This window comes from Etheostoma cragini, chromosome 21 (assembly GCF_013103735.1).
Source record: "Etheostoma cragini isolate CJK2018 chromosome 21, CSU_Ecrag_1.0, whole genome shotgun sequence".
Classification (NCBI taxonomy): Eukaryota; Metazoa; Chordata; class Actinopteri; order Perciformes; family Percidae; genus Etheostoma; species Etheostoma cragini.
The window spans coordinates 10,175,203-10,196,769 of NC_048427.1; the positions used below are offsets into that span (position 1 = coordinate 10,175,203).

General features: G+C 39.8%; 1 protein-coding gene across 1 annotated transcript in view; it reads left to right on the forward strand.

The window, feature by feature from the left end:
- Positions 1 to 9,094: 9,094 nt before the first annotated feature.
- Positions 9,095 to 21,567, forward strand: part of ngfrb (nerve growth factor receptor b) — a 26,393-nt gene continuing 13,920 nt past the window's right edge. The window contains exons 1-4 of the mRNA XM_034861174.1: positions 9,095 to 9,163; positions 9,281 to 9,446; positions 13,982 to 14,123; positions 18,231 to 18,587. Coding sequence (XP_034717065.1) covers positions 9,393 to 9,446; positions 13,982 to 14,123; positions 18,231 to 18,587 — 553 coding nt within the window. The 5' untranslated portion in view covers positions 9,095 to 9,163; positions 9,281 to 9,392. The remainder of the gene's footprint in view (positions 9,164 to 9,280; positions 9,447 to 13,981; positions 14,124 to 18,230; positions 18,588 to 21,567) is intronic.

The window sequence follows — 21,567 nt, forward strand, 5'->3', positions numbered from 1 at the left end:
AAAATTAGGATGTCTCGTTAGGGTTAACTAAAGTTTGTTCTAATGATGACACAAAGTAAACTATGGTTTATTAAGTCTCTATTTATGTCCCATGAAAATAAAGTGAAACCCAATGGTGTAATTCAGGTAAAGGTACAACATAAATAAAAGTCATAATAGTCATAATTTCACCAGCCACGACCATGCAAGCTCTATTTAGGACTATCAACTCAGCAGCTTGAGCTGAGTTAGGAATAAATGAGTGAGCTTCTATGATCCCTTCAGGCAATTCACACAGCGTAGTCATAGGTTTGGACCAAGAGCCATCAGCAACAGAAGGCCTGTAACCTCCAACATGTTCCTGTGCTGCTCACAAAGCAGCAGCAGTGCTTCTATCTTCAGAGACAGATGAAAGGGGGTGCTGTAGTCCGGCAGGCCCAGAGCTGGGGCGCTGCACTGAGCAGCCTTCAACACTGAAAATGAGAGAATCATTTCTGCGGACCATAAAACAGTCTGAGGAGAGTTTTTAAGGTAAGCCTGTCTCCAAATTGTGTCATGGTAAGAACAGTCAGGTTTTTTTTTTGCCTGCAATAGTAAATAAGACAACGGAAAATCATCATTGCCTTAAAGGAGGAACCTCTTGGATCAATTAGACATAATCAGCAGATAACAGACGTTGCACTTTGGACAGAAGACATCCCAAATATTGAACTCTCTATTTGCACCATTGCAACTTTGACAATGTGGCTTTGTGATTACACAGCGAGACAAGTGTTGCAACATTATTAACGAGGCTTTTTCCACACAGTTTGCCTCAGCAAATAGCAGTAAGGATGGAATGGACATCTGAACCAATAGGTGCTAATGGATTAGCCACAGGATTGACAGGTGTGGTATATGACGATGTGTCTGTGGCAAACATGTGAGGAGATTGTCTTTCAACTGGCCAGTATTTCTCTGGTTGGTAGGCTGACGTGCTGTTCTCTTGTCACTACCCAATGTGCATTGGGTGCAGATGTGAGTTGTGCATGTGTCACTTTGTGACAAGTAGCCTACAAGAGGCTAACGAGAGACTTCTGTAATGTCAATACAGTAAAAATGGACATACTTAACGAAGTTTGTTCACTGCTGCCTACGAGTTAGCATCAAACACAACAAAGTCTCTCAACTGAATGGTGTTTTGAGCCAACATTTCAATCAAGCAATCATAGATAGCTGAAACGTTTTTGAAAGGATTTCCATTGTGTTATTGTTTTTAATAAGAAAAATTTATTATTTTATGGATTTCACACATTTCTGTATGACACCTTACGTTATGCCGTAAACCTTTTAAATCTGAGCATGCACCACTCACATCTGCACTCGGCTCACATCGAGTAGTGACACCCTTGTCAAGCTGAAGGCTGATGTTTTGTTTGCCTCAGTGTCTGCCCCAGTTGACTCTGTTTGAAAAAGACCCAGAATTTGCTGTTGGGACATCAATAGAGATCGCCTTCTTTGTGAATGTTAATAAATACCCGACAAAGCAAACATTTTCCCAGCAAGCTCACAGGTGAGGAATGATACCAATTCAGAGATAAAACCTGATCTGAGGATCATCACAGGATCTTTCAGGTAAAGCGAAAGTCTTGACATGCAATAGGACCCTCTCTGCCCTCTCCCTTCTCCCTCTGCCTTGTTGTTGCAGAGGTCGGCCTGTGTAGCCACCTGTTCCCCCCCCTCCCCCCGCAAGTTCCTCCCCTCCAATCCCACTGCTGGGCACTTCCTTGTGGCTGCCAGTCAGCGTGAGAGTCTTGAGCAAGCATCATGTGGTTGTCCTTAGTCACAAACACATCAGCAAAATCCTTTCTCTGAGAAAGGATTCTTTCATCTGAAGCAAGCTCTCTTATAGCGTTTTATATACACTTGCATTTGGCTCATGCATGTTGGCTAGACGTGTAAATAAACAAATGTGACAGATTTTCAGTCAACAGTATACACACGCAACTTTAAACCAGGCATTCTTAAAGCAAGTGACAAAAGCTGAAGTATACTCTCCTTATTTTTATATTTATATTTTTTTTTAGCAGTTTGATGCATGTGTAATATCACATTTGGATTTGTTCATTTTAAGCAGAAACTCTGACAATGTTCTCTCGCAATTATTATATCATTAATTGAATTGAATTCAATTGTGTTTATAGTATCAAGTCATAACAAGTGTTATCTCAAGACACTTTACAGACAGAGTAGATCTAGATCACACATAATTTAAAAGGACCCAACAGTTCTGGTATTTCCCTCAAGAGCAAGCAACAAGTGCAACAGTTTTGAGGAAAAACTCCCTTTTAGGAAGAAACCTTGGACAGAACCAGGCTCTTAGAACTAGTATTTTGTAGTAGTTCATGGCATAGTGGGACAATGCATGGCATAACAAAGCACAGTAGAGTGTAGCAGGGCACTGCAGAGCGTGGTAGGATGTAACAGGGCATCACAGGACGTGCAGCAGGACCACCACGACAGCTCCAAACATGATTTTGGAGATGGGCGAAAAAAGAACATAAGGACTCTGGGAATAACTCCCCAGAGTTAGGTTAGTAACAAGCATTTCTGGGACATGGAAGCAAACAAATGGATAGATAAAGGAGAGAGGAGGTCAGTGTGTCAGAAGTCCCCTGGCAGTCTAAAACTACAACAGCATGATTAAGAGAGACAGGGAAAAGAGAGGAGCTTGGTCAGGCTGTAGTGCCCTCGAAATTTCAGGGAGTACCTTTGTGCCGATGAAAAGGTAAAACATTGTCATTGTGATGATGATACTATAGTCTTAAACTACTGTATATAGGAATATATAATATATACTGTATATGTATATACACAGTGAACAATCCTTTAAATAACACATGATGGTTAATTAAAGATTTGAGACCTACTCACATTTTGTTGATTGTCTGCACTTTGACATGAAAGTAAAGATGTACGAAGAATAAAAAATAGCAAAGCAAACTACAACTATTACTTGCTTGTTAGGATAGTTTATATAACATATGAATGCTTCATACAGTTGAAAATCTTTGTAATGTTCAGATTTGAACCCATAGATGAAGTATTGTTTGTAGTAAAAACCTCTTTGGTGTTCACATGTTGCTCTCTGCACAGATCAGTTATCTTGGCCAGAACAGAAAAATTCAAGTGAGAGCTAACCAAACCCTTTTGAATGAGTGTTTCTTTCTCATATTTTCACCTATCAAGCAACAGCATCACAAAACAGGTCACTTGACGGAACTGAAATGGTTCAAATAAAGAAGTTAAGGGTTAAGCTTATGGAAGGTCATAGGCAGTCGGGCAGGACATCAGCAACAGGTAGACGGAGGAGGAAACAGGCGGGAGGAGGCATCAGGTGACCAACGGGGGAGAAACACCTACTGAGGGTGCAGCAGTGTGCATGAGACCGTAATGACATACTGTACGGAACATCTGTGTATCACAAGGGTATTAAAGTTAATCACAGTTTGTTTTAGAGACAGACAGACTAGAGGAAATAAAAGACCAAGATATAAGTATGTAAGTCCAGATATAAAAGCTGTTATTAAATATTAAATATATAGGGTAATTAATTTAAATATATTTAACTGTTTTGGAGCAATTATTCAATTGTTCTGTGTAGCATTGCCTTTTTTTAACATTTTGTGATTTATCAGTAGCACCCCTCCAATGGACCATTTAACTACCCTCTGGAAAAAAGCCTCAGCACATTCAGACCAAATTATTATTATCAACGACTTATAGACATTCATGACTGCAGATTTTATGGCTCATAGGAAAATAAGACATTGAGTCATTACTTTACAACCTGTTTATGTGTTTTCTTTGATGCAAATACAGACTTATAATTTGTCAATGGTGATGTTTGTATCAAGTGTCATATGTGAAAAGCTGTGATCTCTAAGAGGATGATGGTCTTCTGCTCAGAAGGGGGCAGCATTGTATTAGTCATCGGTTCTTTAGGTTCATGTGCAACCAGTAGTGATTTTTCCATGCTGCATTTTATTGATCATATATAAAACTAATATTCTTAAAGGAAATATCACTGATCATGTAACATGTGTTAAACTGACATTTGAAACATCTGAGGGTGTAATAATCCTTTGGTGTTTGTTTAATTTTTATTTCCTTGAATACATCCTACCAGAATCGGACCGAACCAGGTCACCTAAGAAGAACTGCCACTTAATTAAAAAAATAAAAATATAAGTCAATGCACGTAACATCTTACATGGTTAATTTTTTTACCACACATTTTTACAGTCAATGTCGTGAATCCTTAAAAAAAATTAGTTATTTTACCGGGTCAGCTTTCACAGTGATACTATGCAAGATAAACCATCCTGTACCTCTGTTATTTCTGGGTCTGAATTCAGCAGGTTATTATTGTATCTTTGAACATATGAACTTGCTTCATATGAGCGAAATCAGTGTCTCTGAATACATAATGGGATGCATTGACAGTCAACAGCCTGAGGTTGATTTTTACCCGCGTGTGTTAAACCAAATCTGATCAATACAAAGGCCTGTTCACCCTCCTCCCTGCCCATAAAAGTCCCTTCAATGTCGTCTCTCTTCAGCAACAGAGAAACAAAAAACGCGCAAATCAATACTTTTTTTATCGATCCAGTGAGTACAAGCACATATGTTTTACACCCATGCGAGGACATCATGCTGGATGGAAGTGCAGACATGACTGTACACACATAGAGAATATCAACGTGTGGCAAGCATGCACCTTCAACATGACACCTGCACTGTGGGACTTGCGTTGTCTCAGGGTTCAGGTCAGATCGCAGTTAAAAGGGTCACACATTCATTCAGTCATTCATTTTGGAAACAAGTGAGTAAAGCTAGTATGGTAAAATTGTGAAAAAGCAGTATTAAGAGACCTCAGACACCTCAGAGCATAACTGTTGTAGAAACTCATATTTGTTTTCAGGTATTACATTTGTAAAGTTGTGTTAAAGTATATTTGTGTGGCCGGCTCATTTTTAGGACCGAGTCATATGTCCAAGACAAGGTTAAATGTTTCATCTGATTGGATCAAACAATTAAACAACCCTGCAATTCTAAACAGAATGGCCGGTAAATGATCCGATTCTAATGCTTAGAGGAAAAATATTTCTATTCTTATTTTCTGAGATATGGCAGCTTGTGAACAGAGGATAGGGGGTAGATTGTACAGTAAAGAGAGAGAAAAATGGGAAAGACAGATCAGATCAATAAAGCGCAAATGAGGGAGTCCCACGGGAAGAAGAGGGGTTCGTTGCCATCTGGCCTAGTTCACCCTGGCATAGAATGAACCCAACTATTTTATCCCCACAGCAGGCACAAAACGAAATTAAGGATGTCTGCACCGGCTCATCAGCCCAAACGTTCATTGCACATAATGATATTGGTTTGTTGAACTTGAAGTTGTTTACCAAAGACACTACATAACAGGAATGCACTGCCAGCACTGCAGTACTCTCTAAACACAACACAATATCACTCTTATGCCAGTTATTGGTGTGAGTGCTCTCAGAGTAATTTAAGGGCATCCTTGGCTCGTCATATGATGCCTCTCCATCTATTACAGTGCATTAGAAGGAAAGCTTGCAAGGAGGATGTGGATCACATTGCCAATGTTGTTTGTGCTCCTCTGTTGCTGCTGCTGTAAGAGTGACAGGTGGTCAGTGTTGGTAAAAAGAAAAACAAGTTTCACATGTTGAAGATGGACGTCTGCATGGGAGATAAAACCATACATTTGAAACATGGGACATGCACAAGAATGGATAGCTTCCCAAGACTGCGGCAGCACACACACAGACACGCACTTCTTTTTACGCAGGATCGGCCACCTGGAACAGAATCCTTTTCTCGGAACCTGAGATGGGACAGTAAACGTCTCCTGGACCACCCATCCTCTGTCCACTCACTGGTGGCAGATGGTCTGTGTGTGTGTGTGTGTGTGTGTGTGTGTGTGTGTGTGTGTGTGTGTGTGTGTGACTCCATGATTGTGAGTCTAGATCTTGGTATTTGTGTCTAGTATGTGACAAAATAGATAAAGTTATGTTTCCACATGCACATTGCTTTAAATTGTATGCATGCTACTTCCTATTTCTTCTCTTCCAGTAAAGACAGACTGGTAAATGACCTCCAAATATTTTGCTTGACTGGCTGTTTCATTTCCCTATTACTTCTTATAATCTTTTTTTCTTTTTACAAAATGTAATATTATAGACGTTTAAATGGAAAGAACTATTAAGTATTAAAATCTTTATTAAGACATGAAGACAAAATCTTGTCAGAGAAGTACACATTTAACTCTATTATCAGTTAATTTATTCTTTTTTTCCATTTAACATGGTCTATCAGCTTTGAATTTCTTTTTTCTCAGGTTGGATAGATTCACAAAAACAGGTTTAAAATGAGTAACTAGATTAAAATACACAGAAAATATATTATTTAACCAAACAAAGTTATGTAACCACTCATGTCACAGCTTATAGTTTCCTATGTAATGGGTCATCATAGGATCATACCACCATTTTATAGCCAATCAAAGACACCAATCTGTATTCCTGAGAAAGTGCTTGTTTGAGGCATTCTTAGCTAGAGTGTGCTGTGAATTTGTGTCCTCTCAGCATCAAAAAGTAGAATTTTTGAAGAGTAATTTCAGGTGGAATAGGCAGTGAGTATCTCAAATGAACAGGTAACAAGATGAAAATTAAATTCAGCAATTTTAGCCCAAACAAATTTTCATTGTGTTTGTCTGTCTAGTTCTCTCTCTCTCTCTCTCTCTCTCTCTCTCTCTCTCATGAATTATTTATCCCCCCATAGTAACCTGGCTTCCTCTCTCTCTTCTTTTGCTGCCCCCATGTCCCTCACTGCCCTCAGTCCTCACAGGGTCTACATGAATCACTGTCTCATGATACATACAAGGCAGAAACATCTAACTATAGAAAACAAGGACAGTGTGTATGTGTGTATGTGTGTGTGTGTGTGTGTGTGTGTGTGTGTGTGTGTGTGTGTGTGTGTGTGTGTGTGTGTGTGTGTGTCTGTTGTCTTTCAAATATATCGAGACACGTTAATTCAATCTCTCACTTAGCTTCCTGGGTACCTAATGAACTTGGTGTTACTAACAAACTGTGAATAAAACTAAATGACCACACAATTAAGGTTGAGGTAAAAAAAAACACTGGCATAATGCTGGCTTCACCTCCTCCGGGTCTACCCTTCACAATAAAAGCCCAGCTTGCATTCACTCAGAGCATTTAGTTATGAGGAAACTTAATAAAAAGTCATTTTTTGATGACACTATATCAAATAAAAACCAAACACTAAATCTTATTAAGTTGCAGTGAACATACTTTAATGTTACTTTATAACCGTCAAGCGACTAAGCCTGTTTGGAAATGTATACCTCTACTAAACTGAGGAGACAGCTCCTGCGCTATTGAACTCTTTTCTTAGTCTGTGGCGATATCAACATGCATTGTCTTTGACTTAAAAGACAACATTAAAATGAAGATACAATAAAAACTCTCTTAATTTTCATTAAACTGCCTTATTATTGGTTTTGGCGGTATTAGATTAACTGAAATGTTCAATATAACAAGATGATTATTTTGGGGCGAAGGCAAAGTGTCTTGCTTTACTTTTCACTCTTTCTCTAACTGGGAAAGTTTGAGTCAAATTACTAAATAATTGGTTATGGCGAGACAAGACTACATTACCTGAATTGTTTGATATAACAAAATAATTGTTTGGTGGCCCAGACAAAGCTTCTTGCTTTACTTACACCCTCCTCTAACTGGGAATGTTTGTATTGGCAGTGGTAGAAGAAGTTCTCAAAACGTTTTTTTTTTTTTACTATTAACTTGTAAAACTATTCAGCCCATTCCAAACATGCATGTTTTGCGGGCACTGCACTAGCAATCTTAAATCCCAATGCAAATACACAGTCTGCACGGAGAAATGAACACTTGCTATGTTTGAGAAGTACCTGGGAGTTACCTGGGTGTAACATTCATGATATCACAACCTTTATTATAAGCAGTTTTACTACACCAAATATTTCTCTACTACTGTATGTCTCCTTGTCTTCATTCACAATATCTGACAAAAAGGTATACTCAACTGTATCTTACTGTGCTCCAGTGGATGACGTAAAGGAAGAAACAACAACAATACTTCATAATGGGACTTAGTGTCATCCCAGGAATCATTTTGTAGTAACACCAACTAGTTCATTGCCCATCAAGTATAACCTCATTAGAGGAAAGAGATCATTTATAAGGCTGTAGGAACATTCAGTTTGTGAAGAACATGCACAGACATAACAGACTGTAACACAATCACTTGTAAACCTCACAAACAACTTGTTAATCTCAAATCTCAATAAAAAAAGATGGCATTTATAGTCATGATCTAAACCCATGTAGAACATGGCGTGCTCCCAGGTTTATTTCAGGCCAACATTTGGCCTCACGTGTTAGCCAGTCAACAGATAGCCTCTTCTTATGCATAAAGGCAGCAGTGTTTCTGATAAGAGCCATCCTGTGATTTAATTACATTTAAGAAAAAAAAGCACACACAAAGTTTTTTATCTAATTTAGACCGTGGAGTAATGGGATGAGGGATTCAGGGGTGGCAACCATCATTCTCTGGTTTAAGTTGCACTTATGCTGCTGTAAATATGAGTGGATGATTACCTGTGTGGCTCTCAGGTTTCGGTGTTACGTGTGCATTCACAAGTCTGTTGATGTGGCTGCCGTCCACACGCACTGACCAGTTCAATACTCACCAGACAGAAATCTAGATCTCCTTCAGTTTTTAAAGTTGTTCAAAAAAGTTGGAGAAAATGTACATTTAATCCATAGTCTTGTTTGCAGTAATGCTTTTATTTATTAGCCACAATGTCATCTAAAACCCTTTGCTAAATGGACGATTCACACAAGAATTCACTTTTCTATGACATTTGAGGTGGTTGGTCTGTCCGACTCAGCAAGAAAACAACCCGTCTGTGTGTGCGCATGTGTGTGTGTGTGCATGTGTGTGTGTGTGCGCGCACAATGGGCGTGGAGAGGGAGATGGCTCCGTCCCTGAAGCAGTTGAGCTGAGCGCGCCTGTCATATGAGCCCAGGAGAAAAGCGCACCAGAGCCGAACATCCAATGGGTCAATCTAGCGAGTTCCCCCACTGACTGTGTGCAACAACAGATTCGATCTGGACTGAGATTCGACTTTCCTACTTGGTTGCAAACCTGGATGTTTTTTTTGTATTTCTTCTTCTAGAAGTTTAACTGAAAAGAAGCGCAGCGATGACAGCCGAGTTTATTTCCCTTCGAAGTGACTGAGATCCACATCTTGCTGCGTCGCATCCGATTCGATTCAGCCTGCTGTGAAGATGCGAAGGAGATACGGGATGAATTCCGCTTTTATCGCAGTGTTATTTGGAGTGGTGAGTAGCCCCTTGCAAAGTGTGTGTTAAATGGTTGCCATCAACTAAACTTGGACAACACCTGCGTAAATGCGCATCCATACATCCCAATAAGTGTTTTTTGAGAAAGTTGACCTTTTTCCTCAGATTTCTGTCCTTTCAACCTTCAGCCCTGTATTACGGTTTGATAGCAAATTCATCCGAAAAAACTGTAAAGTTGCAGTCTTTTCCATGAAGTGAGATTTAACTTAGGCTATTCATGACAGTTGAAATGTCACGAGTTTGATCTCTCCTTGTAAAAAATGTCTAGTATATCTATATATTTTAGATCTGAAATCTATAGGAGTCCGTGTCCTTGCACCTGTCCCGTCTTCAGTCCCGGGCTGACAATGTAAAGCAGAGCGGATGTATGCAGCAGCTATTCAGGTTGACACTCTATAGCTCCAGTTGCTGGATCTGTAGTTCCACCCTTCTCAGTTACATGTGGCCCTTTGGGACGGCAGGACAATAACAATGTCGCAGTGGTCTCTGACTGTGGATGAGCTTACATAGAAACCATGTGTTAACTGATGAGGTGAATATACTGTCATTTGTCCTCCGTAACCAGAAATCAACAACTGAAATCTTGAGAGGCTGCATGGGAACACTGGAGAGTCGCATTTGATAGTCTCCCTGATTTTTTTCAAAATCCCTTGAGGCCATGCAAGGGCCCAGGAAGAAAAGATATTTTCCAGTTTCTTCTTTCCGACAAAACATGGTCAGTCAGTGGTACACAGCTTGTCGTGGTCCGGGTAAAGGAACAGGCTGCATCACTGATACAGACAGACAGCTGCTTCCACCGATGGGTATGCATTCTCTGCTGGCTCAGCACATGCAATATTGATACCCCCCCCCCTCTCTCTTCCTCTCCTCCTTTTACCTCACACTTGCATCCCACTCTTCTTCTCTATCTGTCTGACCCTTTCAATTAAAAAGAGAGAATAGCTAAGTTTCCATCCACTTGTCAATTGAATTATCTGAAGTTTGGTAATAAAAACACATGCGAATAAAGTTGGTGAAAGTGTGTTTCCATCCAACGGCTTTAAAGCGAATAAAAATCTGTGCGTAATGACGTCACATGCTGTTTTGCGATCAAATTGTTATGTGAAATTGATTTCAGACATTATAAGGTGTTTCCATTCATTTTCGCACTGAATCACACAACATTCAAGCAAAAATTTGCGAACAAAATTTTTCTAGACAAAATGGATTGCATCAACTACCAACAAATGATCATTAATGCACAAGTTGTAATAGTGCTTATGTGCCAGCTGAGAGCGACATATCAAGCTTTAATAAGAAAACAACAACACTATCAACACATTGCTATGATGATGTAGATGCACCTTGCCTTTTATTTTTCCTCCGGCACCGTTGCAACGCCCTTATTTGAGACATGTCTCGCTGTTTGAGCGCCTTCCATTTACTCCACAGTTTTAACCTTTGTTGGCCACTTCCTTTGGGAGGTCCTGATAAATTAAATCCAAAAAGTCTCTCGTCTCCTTGTTTCTCTACTTCCATCTGTCCTTGTTGACACCCGCCATGTGTGCAAACAGAGCGAAAATACTGGGCGGAAATGAACTAAAACTTCTTCTTTTTTTTGTGGTGGGTTGTAACCATAAAATGAACTAAAACTTAATCACAATTCATTATTTCTTTGGCAAATAACGTTTCCATCAGCGTTTATCGCATAAGCCGTATATTGATAAAGATAAAATCGGATGAGACCGAACGTATTTCCTTTGAGTTTATATTCATGAAATTCCATCGAATTTTACTGTTTCCATGAGGCATTTTTCATTTGATATCACTTAATTTGGATTAAAACATGTGTCTGGAAACATAGCTAATGACTGGGCATTGTTTAGCAAGGCAATAGCAACGTCATCGTCAATGGTGTTCCCACAGAAGTCCATGCCTGGATTAAAATTAGGCCCATTTTATTGGCTGGTATAGTCGAACTCTATAATGGCTAAACAAGCACTGACAGCTGAGGTGCAGAGGTTAAGTGTCTCCAACTGAAAATTGACTGCAGCACTTATTAGTCAGGTTGGTTGCTCTGAAGTTCCGTGTCCAGATGCTTCTGCACATGCTTGTGTGTGCGTGTTGATGTGAGTGTGCGATCAACTTGCTCCTTGCTTTAGTTTCAGGAAAATCAGATTAAAAAAAAGTTCAAGCCTCAAAATTTCCATCCAGAAAAAACAATGACAGGAAACTTGCAAGTAGAGCTGCAACTTGCTAAGTGGTGCACATCATTTTCTTTCATTCCACAAGCTATTTGCTCAAATCACATTACCCTCTAATTCCTCTGTATGCACAATTTAGCGGTCATTAGTGTTGCACTTTAATCTGAGTTTTTGGTCTCTGAGACGCTTTTGGTGTTGCACCCACACCCGGAGCTAGAAGAGGGTCATAGAATAAGAACTAAGTGAAGCTAAACGCTGGAACTTGGAGTTATTTCAAAAGTGTCAGTCAGACATTTTGGAGCAGGTTTGTTCACTTGTGAGGCTGTTTATGCGTTTTGCGCTAACACATGCGTGCCGATGGGTGTGTACAATATATAAGAAGGCAGTTCAGGGGAAGCGATGTGATGACAGATTTGATAAATCTCTGAATGAAATGCTTGTTGCGCAAGGTGTATGTGTGAGGTAGAGTGTGCTGGAGAGTAAGGTCCGTGAAGCTCTGAAGACAGATAAATGATTTTAATTGCTGCACTGTGAGAGTGTCACATCTTGTTTGAAATATTTGTTTATGAAAAACATTTCTGTGCATATTCAGTGGCTAAAGATCCAAAACAACATCGGAAGATTTGTTAATTAAAACACTAAAATTACCAAGACTAGAGTTTTACTCTTTGCAGGACAAGATTCAAGTTTTTGTTTCCCCAAAGTCTTTGTAAAAACAGGAACATTTCAAGAAATGTTTACAAATCATAGGCATGGCTCATGAAACATTTCAAGCAAAAAGTTTCCCTACAAAGCCAAAGTTACCTTCTTAAACATGGACAACGTGGTTTACTGAATACCAGAGACTTAAAGGTAAAAGGGCTGTGACATCATCATTGGCAAAAGGGGGAGACATGTGCGCACACAAACACACACACACACACAAACACACACACACACACACACACACACACACACACACAATCTGCCAGCTGACTCAGAAGTGCTTGAGGGGACACTTGATGTTTCTTAGAGCTCCTCTCTCTTGTCGGCAGCATTCCATACTAACCTGAACCCTGGCGATTTATGTTGAGTGTACCTTCACACAACCCCTCAGCATACATACGTATATGCATGCAGACACACACCCTAACTATGTTCATACGTGTATGATTCAATCTGACAACATTCAGCAGGCAAAAATGGTCCTGGAACAATATTCAAATTAATAAAGAGCTAAATGACTCGCATCTGACAGCTGTAAGATACTTTAAAATCCTACACCGACTACTTCAAGTCTGGGAATAAAAAAGTTTGGGCTTTTGCCCTCTGATCTGTCACCCAGTGAGAGAAACACTGCCCAACAGAAAAAGATCATAACCTCCTAAATAAAAAGACAGACAATTCCTCTGGTTCGGTGTCAGAGGGAAATCCCTGCTTTTATCAAGGTTTGCTTTGGAGATCGACGTGTGTGGAAGCTTAAAAAAAGAAGATTAGTCTGATGTAATGGAAATGGTCACAGAAACATCTTTCCTGGAAACATCAAGGCAAATGCATAAATGTGCAAACGTGTACGAACTCTTATGCAAACGTAGAGGCACGCACAAACATCTTCACCTGTCAACAGCCAACATAATGCACTCAACAGGTTACTGTTTGAAGAATGCAGAAAACTGTTACCTGGTCTGGGATTGTATTACTGTACTCACATTACTCTGTGACTTTAGATGTGGCTTGGACTTGAAATGCACAAATTTGATGCAACAATATGAATAAGGTTAGTTTTGCTTTGTGACCCTTAAAAATAAAGCATGTATTTTTGTTGACCTAACAATGTCTACAAGTTGTAAGCAGTTTGATTGAAGGGGATTCATTTGAATACTTTTTAAAGCTCGATTAAGGAAACAATATCTAGTATTCACAAGACCGTAGGTAAGAGAAATAACTTAGAACAATAGACAAGGTTTTGTAGCTGAAATGTACATTTTCTTCTTTCCTATTCCTATAATCATCTCACACACGCTTAGTTTTATCTTGTAACACGACCCTGCCGCCTACACTGGGAACTGCTAGTTGACTAGTTCCAAAATAAATCTAAAGGGACCTCGGAGAATTAAAGACGTTGCTTTTGATTGTGAAACACTGGATACTTTCAGGCCTCGGAAAATGATGAAAATAATGCTCACATTGCACAGTGCTAGGCGTAGCTTTTGTTAAAACAATACATTGTTCTTTGTAGACAATAACAATTCATTTTTTGTGTGCCATTGTATTGTTAATTGTATGGATGCTGCTGAATATAAATGGTACTTTGCTTGCCTCACTTTGAACGGTCTCTCTGGTGATTGGCAGGTTGGGGCTCTGGCAAATAAGGAGGAATGTTCTTCAGGCCAGTATACAGCCAGCGGAGAATGCTGCGTGCAGTGCCAGCCCGGTGAAGGTGTCGTCAAACCGTGTGGAGTCACACAGACTGTCTGCGCGCCCTGCCTTGACAGTGAGCAACACAATACACACACACACACACACGTCTGGCTATCTTTGTGGGGACCAGTCATTGACATAATGCATTCCCTAGCCCCTTACCCTAACCTTAACCATCAAACCCAAATGCCTAACCTTATCCCTTACCCTTACCCTAACTATAACTTAATTCTAACCCTGATCCTAAAACCAAGTCTTATTCCTCAAAAAGCCCTTTAACGTTATGGGGACCAGCATTTTGTCCCCACAAAGCTGTCAGGTCCCCATAAGTATACTGTATACATTTAATTGCCGGCACTATGACAGTCTGTCTGTAAATTATGTCCTCCTCATAAAAACTCTCTACTATACTTACTGTCCCTGGAGAATACACGCGGTTCAACAGCAGCTGGAAATATGCTGGGTTGTAAATTACAGTAATGTTTCTGCAAAGTTTGCATTAGGATCTAAATTGTTGCTGGCCAATAAAACAGTAAATAAATCTGGACTTGACAATGACAGTTTAGGTATATTTTGCAACCAATCTTTTTTTAGTATGACATAATAGTCTTTTAGATTTCCCAACATAATACACCTTAACATCAGTTTGAAACATAATACAGATTGAAGTCTAGATGTGAATTAAACTTACTCAGCTGCATGTCAGGAAATAAACTAGATGCTAAACCTGACTGTGTTCCAGCATTACTGCCCTCTTCCTGGCCCTTACCATGTAGGGACAGAAGCGGTGCTGGGTTGTAAGACTTTATGAGGACAGTGATATTGAGAGGATACAAGAATTGGACCATCTCCAAATGTTGCAGTGGAAGATATTTAGAGCCTCAGACACGTTAGGTCACACAGATGGTAAGCATAGAGATTCTGATTAACATGACTGATGACCAAAGAGCTCTAAAGGATATATAAGGATCTTCTTTAAGAGGTGTCTGCTTGAGTGTGATCAGTCAAATAAATTAACATTTAGAGTAACAATAATTGACTAATTTTAAGGTCAAAGTACAACTTGAGCTGGCAGAGGCCAGGGTTGGTCCCCAGCCAGTTCCTACACTGTTCCCAGAGTTTTCTATGAATTCCCTGATTTTCCTGCGTCCTGGCTAGGAAGTGGTTGTAAACCTCCCTGGGTCAGTGAAGGATGGCCCACCCCAAGCCAAGGAGCCCCACAGTCAGAAAATGATTCAGACTTTAGGTCATGAGAGAAGTCACAGAATGTGGACATGAAGAAAATGATTAATTTCTTTGGACTTGCAGGAACGATTAATGTTTTCAGAAGTAAGATCAAGAGTTCCATCTCCATGATACATATTGTTGCCCTTGATATTAAAAATAAGCCATGGACTGCTAATCATAAATTATAATTTTTTCTATTTGTATAAAAACTATATCTCAGGCTCAAAAGTATTAATCTAATTAAATAAGCGGTGTCTCTGAGGTTGCGTTTTTTTGTTGCGCAACAGGAAGGCTTTCAGGTTAATAACATTGACTCCTACAGTACTTGTTCTGCTCAGACATGAACCAACAGACAGTGACAGGCTCTTAAAATCATGAGGCCAGACAAGCTCTGCACTGACTCCAAATGCAAATGCGGATAGCTCTCTATCAGATAACATCTCCATGATATTTCAAGAACACAACAAACACTGATTGAGAGCTAAAAGGTGCGTCGCCAGAAGCATTGCAACAACAACAACAACAACTTGTTTTGAAGTGTCAGCCATCATTGGTATGTTAAGGATAGCTGCTAGAACGTAGTTACCAATCGAGTCACTGAACAAAACGGGCTTACTGCGCAAACAAATAAAAAAGGATTATTACTTTGTTTGGCCTCTTACGTAATCACTACATTGCGTTGTCAGACTCAATTCTCATTGTAAACTACATATTTTTTATTATTATTGTTAAATTAGAATGGAAAGCTCGACAGGCGTAGCAGTAACTATAAACACGGAAATATTTTTTTTTTCTGGCCTATGTAATTAGTTTGGGTGCTGACAAAAACTCATGTGAGAGAAACAACTTACAGTACATCTTATCAATCCTTCTTCCTAATTTTCTTCCAACATCAACTCCCACTCACCATATGTCTTTGAATGTGTTGTATCAGGCACGTCGCCACAGCCTCTAATGTGCCAAGCATGCATGTATCCTGTATAGAGACAGACTGTGGTTTCCACACAGAATTCAAGCTTCATTCGGAACAGATAGCTAACAGGGTCCTGGCTGATGTTCTGAAAAGGAAACACACCGAGGAGTTTGGATGAATGAACAGATGGGTGGAGATGAAACAGAGCAAGTATAGCTGTACAGCTGGAATCCAGACATTTTCTCAGCCAGCAGCTAATGGTTCATACACGAACACACACACGAAAACACCCATTTAACCACACACAGACACAAAACTCCCACACATTCACAAACCACACACACCTTACGCTGTGCAGTAGCCAGAGTGATTAAAGTCAGAAGTCCTTTTATGGGTGTTAAAAACAAAGGATTGAAATTTATACTAGAGGCAAAAGTACTGTGGTGTTACAATATGCTGAGCCAGGAAAAGACCGCCTGTACCCCCCTTCCACACTCACTCACACACACACACACACACACACACACACACACACACACACACACACACACACACACACACACCCCACCTCTCCCACCCCCCATGCTTCAGGCTAGCGTTATTAATGTATTGACTTGCATTATTGATGCATGGCATTATGATAATGGCTCTAAGAGCAGTCGTGGGGAGGAGGGGTGAGGGTAGTCTGAGTGTGTGTCTGAAGAGAGGGAGAGGAGATGCAGGAGATAAATGGGGTGAGGGGGGATAACAGTGTATAAATGAACTGGTGGCTGGACAATAGTTTGTCTACATCTTTAAAGACATTATTTAACAAAAATGTAAAGGACCCACATCGGACACCACCAATTTTGGACAGATGAATCTTAAATGACACTCTCCGCTTTCCTCTCCTCCCTCCATTTGTCGATGTTTCTCTGTCTATCTGTCCTCATCTTTGTTTTAATCTCTGCATCATCAGAGCGTTTAACGTGGTTGGTGGGCCAGTGACGCAGACCGAAAACTTGATATGCTATGAGACACAACCCCCCCTTGTCTCCTACCACACACAGTTTAGTTCAGTTCAGTTTGAGCTGAAAAAATCCCTGGTACCAGCTCCTAAAATGTGAATATTTGCTGGTTTTCTTGTCCTCTATCATAATATATTGAATATGTTTAGATAGAAAGATATTTAATTTTATTATTATGAATAAAAGTATATTTGGAAATTTTGTTGATAAAATTATTGACATAGTTATAGAGGATTTTTGTCAATTAACCGACTAATCAGATTTAACTTTTAGCTCCACTCAAAATAAGGAAGCACACACACTCACACACACACACAGAACTGTTGCATAATTTAGTCTGTTATTGATTGCGTCCTCTGCAGATTTATCTGCAGGTATACAAATCATTTATGAAACATATGTGATGTGTGTAAGTTTATCATCTAAATAATCCTTTAAAAAACATGTTGCTGCTCATACATTTATTCATATTTTTTGTTTTATAATCTTTTCTTACAATTAAAATTACACATCCACCAGGGGAGATGACCCTAACACTGAATTTCCATGTTAATGTGACTTTGAGAAGCTGAATCCAAATGTGTTCAAACATCTTCCCAAGTTGAGAAATAACATGGTTAACAATTCCACTTTTTGAGAAACATTTAAAACAGCAGCTTTTAAACGGGTTTAGAGAAGTAAAAAAAAAAAAAAAAGAAGCACACATATGATATAATCTAATGATATACTGCACAAATTATTCTTGAATACAGAATTTTGACGTTTTTGGCAAAGAAAATGTAATAATAAATGGGAAAACCCTACTAAATAATGGTACACTACAATATTCCATAAGCTGACTATGCAATGGACATAATCAGCCTTTAATTCTGACTGGAAGTGTAACTTCTGCTTCAATACACAAGTCTTTGGGCAGAAAGTATAAACAGTCTGGAGGTGGAATATACTGCAAATATTTTTAAAGGGATAGGTGAAGAAACAGAAGTCTGGCAGATAAAAAGTTTTATAGTTATTTTCTTCCCTCTCCTTTCAGGTGAAACCTTCTCAGAAAACTTCAGTCACACGGAGAGATGTCAGCCCTGCACAGTATGCACAGGTCCATTCCGCATGAAGGCGCCTTGTACAGACTCCAATGACGCCACCTGTGTGTGCAACTATAGCTACTATATGAATGTGCTCTCTCAGCGGTGTGAACCTTGCACCAAATGTCCTGAAGGCCAGGGCATGCTGTACAGCTGTGAGTTTGACCATGACACGGTGTGTGAGGAGTGCACCGGGGACACCTACTCGGACCAGGAGAGTTCTCGGGAGCCCTGCATCCCCTGCACCACCTGCGATGACGGGGAAGCGTTACAGCCCTGCACCTCTTTCACAGATACAGTTTGTCCTGGTAAGTCAATTAGCTATGTTTACAGTGAAGTGTACATCAAGTCACAGTGCACCAAATTCAGGCCCTGATATACATGGGCGGAGTGGGACCAAAAAATTGACACTTTATAGACCATTGTTCCTAGGGGGCACAGCAACACAATCCACACTAGCCAAACAGAAGTAGTAATTGGAACTGACTGCCAAGCTAACTTATGCCACGGCCTGGTGAATAGAGAAAAGGCAAGCTGTGACATTAGGTGCTTAGCAAATTTTCTTGCTTATTTCACCTGTAGTATCCATATTCATTGATCCTCGGAACATGACATTTTGTAGCATTTTGCTGCCTCTTCCTCCATGATTTGTTTGCTGCTAAGAACTTGCAATGTAGCTATAACTATTATCAGACCACTACGTCCCACTGGGAAAAGTCCTTACTCTTCTGATTGCCACGCCGCTACTTCTGATATATACTCCAAAATGGACATCTACATGATCCTGGTTATAATGCATTGGGTGTCTCCGCTGTGGGCATGTTTACATTTGTGGTTTTATACCACAATTTAAGGGCTATATACAGACCTTCACATGGACACAAGCAAGTTAAACATGGAAACAGGGAGAAACAGCTAGCCTGGCTCCTAAATATCTTCATGTGTTTGCAATTAGGGCAGACTGGCTCTTTATTAATAGGCCGTTAACTAAAAAATGTTTAACACTTATAACGCTAAACTCCATGCAGAGAGAAATTAATAAGGCATTCATGCAACAACAACCACAGCATTGTTTTCTTTTGAGAAGAGACTTAATTCACTTGTTCGGAGATGTATTATGTATTATTTATTTTTCAGTTTTTTAGTAAATGGCTGCGGGATGATCCTATCATAACACTTGAAAAGTGTAACACGAACTTCTGTGCAGGGCCAGCGAAGCTGAATGATTGAGTACATTGCCCAGGGTCATGATGTTCTGAATAGAATCTACGTAAGCACATATTCGCTGTCCAGCACTGTGCGGACAGTATGATGACTGGACATCCACATTGTCAGCCACATAATCAGATCATCTCAGTGCGAGACTATAGACACTGTTGGCCCATAGACCTAAATGCCACGCCAAAGCTTGTCTCATTATCTTCATGGACTCATCCCATCTACAGATACAAAGACCACACTCTTTCTGTGTTGAGGGTTTAGAAGGAGGTCATGTCTCTGAACGGAGCTCTGAATTTTTTTTATATCATTGCACCCTGTGGGTATCACTCCAAATCCCAAATTCCTTATGACTGCAGTCACTGCTCATTCCAATGACCTGATAACACACAGATAAAACCGATGCTTTTGTCAAATGACAATAAAAGGAGTCTGTTGATCAGCCATGCAGTCTGTTGGGGCAGCGGTTTGAAGGATGTTGTTATCACAGGGGTGAAGACAGAGCAAGACTAAAGGAAGTCCTTTGTGTCTCTCCCATGATCCCGTTTGGCCTGTGAGGGCTTTCAGTTCAGCCACTGGGGCTACTTAAAGGAGCTAGTAATGAGTTAAACAGACAGTGAAACCTGTGTGGATTTGTCCTTCATGTACTTTTGTAAGTATTTCTCCCAGTTTTGGTGACTTTTATGCTTTGAGTTTTACCTAAGTCAAACTGGAGGATTTATGTTATTGAAAGGCTCAATGGTCAGCTTGAGCTGGACAGACACTACAGAATTAACCCCACAAATTAATTTCCACCAGGTCAGCAATTCCGCAATTTGATGTCTGACACAATTTTAAAATGTATAACCTGTAGGGAACTTGTTTTGAAATTACTGAATTAGAATTTTACATTTGGTCAGTCTTTACTGAGAATGGGCTGTGATAGTCATAAAACTGATTTTGCTGCAAAAAATATAGTCCGGATCCTCACTGCTTTAATGGATAGCTTTAACGTTGCTTTCTATTCAAAAGTTTGAGGACGCGGTCATCTTGTTTGAATACAAGGACTAGGTCGACTGGGGTTTATTTTACGTTTAACTCTTAGTGTAAGAACCTATGTTGGACAATAATGCATAAAGTAGTAGTGTAAGGGACTACATATTTGACATTGTGTAACTAGGTTTTCCACTGTTACTTATCCCATTAGTTGTACAATTTGGGGATTGCCTTGTTGAGTGTCTTACAGGGAGTCTGATGGAAGGTTGAAATCAATTTGGGCTAAGCGTTTAACAGAGTGACTGTTGGGGTATGCGTTAGCTTGGCACAGAGACCAAAGATGTTGAGAGATGGTTAGTGTATCAAATAAAAGAAATGAAACTCCCAGTTACTCCAAAGTTGTTTTATTAACATGTCTTAGCTGGCTTGCTAATATTAGCTATTGGTGCAACTAGATTCAGGAATCAGCTGAGTTTAAAGGCTACATTGTGAAGTTGGGACTTCTGAAGATCTGCTGTGTGCAGTCATGGGGCTTAGCTAGGTGTTGGTGGTCAGTAATTAAAACAGTGGACTTGCTGTATGTTAAACCACAGCGTATGCTTTTTACAGCATTTGTGTTCAATACAGACAACTAGACATGTGGATGGAAAGCTAACAGAAATAATGGAATGAGCTTGGTAACCGGTCAATCCAACTGTACAAAGTGAACAAAAGGATACGTTCGGGCCTTGCACATACTGTAGTTATTAAAACATGTAGTGTAAGTAAATGGGACATACAAGATTAATAAATCCCAAAATGTCTGACCAGCTTTAGAATAACCACAAACAGAAAAGGTTATTTGATAAGCAAAAAAAAAACGTGTATTGATGTTTTTCCACAAAGTGCCCCACTGCTGTAAAAAACATCTTCCATTGAGGATGGCCCTTTAATGCAGCTTAATTCAACTTGTGGTTTTATGAGAAGAGTGGTTGTAATGAAGGATGCAGAGATGATTCATCCAAGATCAAGATATAAGGTGTTACGGGGTAGTGAGGATTGGACCCAAAAGCAGAAAGGAGGACGGCAGACAGGCAGATGGGGGTAAACAGGAGT